This window comes from Pipistrellus kuhlii, unplaced genomic scaffold, assembly GCF_014108245.1.
Source record: "Pipistrellus kuhlii isolate mPipKuh1 unplaced genomic scaffold, mPipKuh1.p scaffold_m20_p_52, whole genome shotgun sequence".
Lineage (NCBI taxonomy): Eukaryota > Metazoa > Chordata > Mammalia > Chiroptera > Vespertilionidae > Pipistrellus > Pipistrellus kuhlii.
Window position 1 is genome coordinate 1229482 of NW_023425554.1, and position 3567 is coordinate 1233048.

The following is a 3567-nucleotide window of genomic DNA, read 5'->3' on the forward strand; positions in this document are numbered from 1 at the left end:
AGCTTCACCTAAAAAAAATTAGACTCTGCACCCCAATATTCCCAATGAGTATGCTCTAGATACCTAAAATGGTGGTCATAGAAACAGCACCTTCCTCACCAGGATGAGTAGAGGATTGAATCCTAGGCTGCACAGAGTGAGGGCCCCATCAATGCCCCGGTCATTGATGAGAGCAGGCCCTGAGCATGATGACCTTTCTCCATCCGGGACCTGACCTCTCCCTGTCACACCTCCCCCCAGGCACAGCCTCCATGCACAGGGCCAACCTCTCAGCAGTGTCCGAATTCATCCTCCTCGGCTTCTCCACCTTCCCCCACCTCCAGCCTGTGCTCTTCCTGCTGGTCCTGCTGATGTACCTGTTCACGCTGCTGGGCAACCTGCTCATCGTGACCACCGTCTGGGCCGAGCGCAGCCTCCACACGCCCATGCACCTCCTCCTGTGCGCCCTCTCCGCCTCCGAGGTCCTCTACACCTTCGCCATCATCCCGCGCATGCTGGCCGACCTGCTGTCCGCCCGCCGCCCCATCGCCTTCCTGGCCTGCGCCAGCCAGATGTTCTTCTCCTTCACGTTCGGCTTCACCCACTCCTTCCTGCTCACAGTCATGGGCTACGACCGCTACGTGGCCATCGGCCACCCCCTGCGCTACCATGTGCTCATGAGCCCCCGTGGCTGCGCCTGCCTGGTGGCCTGGTCCTGGGCTGGCGGCTCGGTCACGGGGCTGGTGGTGACCACGGCAGTCTTCCGCCTCACCTTCTGTGGGCCCAACGAGGTCCACCATTTTGCTTGTCATGTGCCTCCACTGTTGAAGTTGGCCTGCGGAACCAACGTGCCAGGTGTGGCCCTGGGCGTGGGCTTGGTGTGCATCACCGCCCTGCTGGGCTGCTGCCTGCTCATCCTCCTCTCCTACGCCTCCATCCTAGCCAGCATCCTGCGCATCCCCTCGGCCGAGGGCAGGCACAAGGCCTTCTCCACCTGCGCGTCCCACCTCACCGTGGTGGTCGTGCACTATGGCTTCGCCTCTGTCGCCTACCTCAAGTCCAAGGGCCCCCAGTCTCTGGAGGGGGACACCCTGATGGGCGTCACCTACACGGTCCTCACGCCCTTCCTCAGCCCCATCATCTTCAGCCTCAGGAACAAGGAGCTGAAGAGCGCCATGAAGAGGACCTTCTTCCCTAAGTTCTAACCAGAAAAAGAATATGACAATCCTAGAGGAATTCCTTGGAACAGGTGAGTTGGGTTACCTATGCTACCATCAGAAATGGCAGCCCGTAAATGAGTAGTAACCGGTATTTGTCTGGTGCTTTAAGCTTCGCAGAGACCCTTGTAGGCAAGGTTCAAATGGTTAAGTAGCATCGTGGATGTATTCAGGGTGGAAGTATGTATGAGATGAAAACAGAGAAAAGTAGATTCAATGATTTCAGTTGGTTGCAGGATGCTTTGTCAGGCAGAAGGAAACCTGGAATCTGTTCTTTTTCTGCCAGAAGCCAGGGTGGTCTAGTTACTCCCACGACCATCAACCTATATGACAAGCAAAAATGGAGTCTGTCAGACCCACCCTCCACAAAGTAACAACAGGTGGCTACAACACTTGTATGGTAATACTACAAAAATCTAAGCCAGATTTCAGCAGAGGAGACCAAAGCATCCTAAATTTCAGCATTGCCCAGGCCTGTGCAGTAGCCGTTAGAAACAGTGATAAGCAGACTTACAGAAAAAGTCAAGAAAACCTCTGCATGTTAAGTGCGAAGCTTGAGCAGCTGCAGAGAGACAGAAAAGTCTCCACAGTTAGTTCAAGGGGCCAAGTCCCACAGTGAAAAATCACCGGCTGTGTTAGAGGGTGATGGTGTTCATGGCCAGTGGGGGTGGGGGGTGAGGGGGGTGGGAGTGGGGAGGGTACTCTTTGTTGAACCACATAATGAGTACAGGGCCCAGGATAAACATTTACCCATGGTGCAATGCGACCTACCCACGGGTATGAGGGGGGATTTCAGACCAACTGTACTACACAGTATTTATAATTTGTTGAAAATGTGTGTATTCAAGAGGATGACACAGACACGTATGATATCATTTATACGTGGAACATAAAAAAGCCTTACTTGTAAAAAAAACAGAGTAAAATGGCGGCTGACGGATATGGGAAATGGGGAGATGTTTAAGGGTACACATTTGTAACCAGCACATGAATAAGTCCTGGAGGTCTAATGCACAATATAGTGATTATTAGCAATGCTGTATTATGAACTTCGAAGTTGCTAAGAGACTAGGCCTTAATTGTTCCCACCACAACAAAAGAAATTATAATTATGTGACTGTTTGGTTTGGTCAAACAACTGAATCGATACCCCTCCCCTGGGAGCTGACCTTTAGGCCATTTCACAACAGACATTCCCTTTTGCTTAGACCACATTCCTCTTGCTTACACCACATTCCTTTTGCTGTAGCCATCAGAATTGCTGGAGGCAAGGGCCAGCTTGAGAGATGCAGTTGCTGCCAGATGTAGATGTTGTTTACTCAGCATAGACTAATGTACTGTGACCTCCTGGTTCATAGACCACATTCCACTTGCTAAGACCATTATCTCTCCCCTCCCCTCTGGATTTTCCCAGGGTCTGGACTGTCCAGAGAATTCTCCTCCCAGAAAAAGCCCTCCTAGAGTCCTTTAAAATCTCTGACTCCCCATCCCCGAGTGCTCAGCCCATCGAGTCTCCAGATGACCTAATAAATTTATAGTCCCTTGCCAAGTTGGCCTCATGCGCTCCTCCTTCGGCAACCCTAACAGTGATATGATAAAGGTGCTAGTTTATGCGATAGTGATAATCATATTGCAATATATAAATGTATCAAATCAACACATTGTATACCTTAAACTCATACAATGTTATATGCCAACTATGATATCAATTAAAAAAATAAGGTTTCCTTGAAAGCTTAAGTCGTTTCTTAATAAAAGTTTATGCATTTATTTAAAAATAATCCTATCTAATAAAAGTAATATGCAAATTGACTGTCAATCCAATGCACAAAATGGCTGTCCCAGGTGGTCAAAGATGGCTTTCCCCCCATCTTTGTGGACACAAGATGGCCAGCAGGGGTGGAAGTTGGGAAGCGATCAGGCCAGGAGGGGAAGAAATTGGGAAAGACCAGGTCTGCAAGGGAGGGCAGTTGGGGGTGATCAAGCCTGAAGGATAGGGCACTTAAAGGGGACCCAGTACTGCTGGGAAGAGCTGTTGGGGGAGAGGGGACCAGGCCTGCAGGGAAGGGCAGTTAGGGGCAATCAGGCTGGTATGGGAGTAGTTAGGGGCTGATCAGGCTGGCAGGCAGAAGCAGTTAGGGACAATCAGGAAGGCAGGTGAGCAGTTGGGAGCCAGCAGTCCTGGATTGTGAGAGGGATGTCCGACTACCCATTTAGGCTCAAGCAGACATCAGTCAAGGGGTACCAGATTGGAGAGGTTGTGGACTGTGCTGAGAGACACACACCCTCATGCACAAATTTTGTGCACTGGGCCTCTAGTAATTTATAATAATATGTAATGGACACAAGTTTATGGTGATACCATTGTACA

General features: G+C 50.4%; 1 protein-coding gene across 1 annotated transcript; it reads left to right on the top strand.

The window, feature by feature from the left end:
- Positions 1-243: 243 nt before the first annotated feature.
- On the top strand, positions 244-1184 carry LOC118706585 (olfactory receptor 10H1-like). Its single transcript, XM_036416004.2, has one exon. It carries the CDS (start codon positions 252-254, stop codon positions 1182-1184), a length of 933 nt encoding a protein of 310 aa, XP_036271897.1. The 5' UTR covers positions 244-251.
- Positions 1185-3567: the final 2383 nt, after the last annotated feature.

Bases quoted from the DNA above. Each gene is read 5' to 3' on its own strand.
- LOC118706585 (XM_036416004.2), top strand. From the start codon at position 252: ATGCACAGGGCCAACCTCTCAGCAGTGTCCGAATTCATCCTCCTCGGC.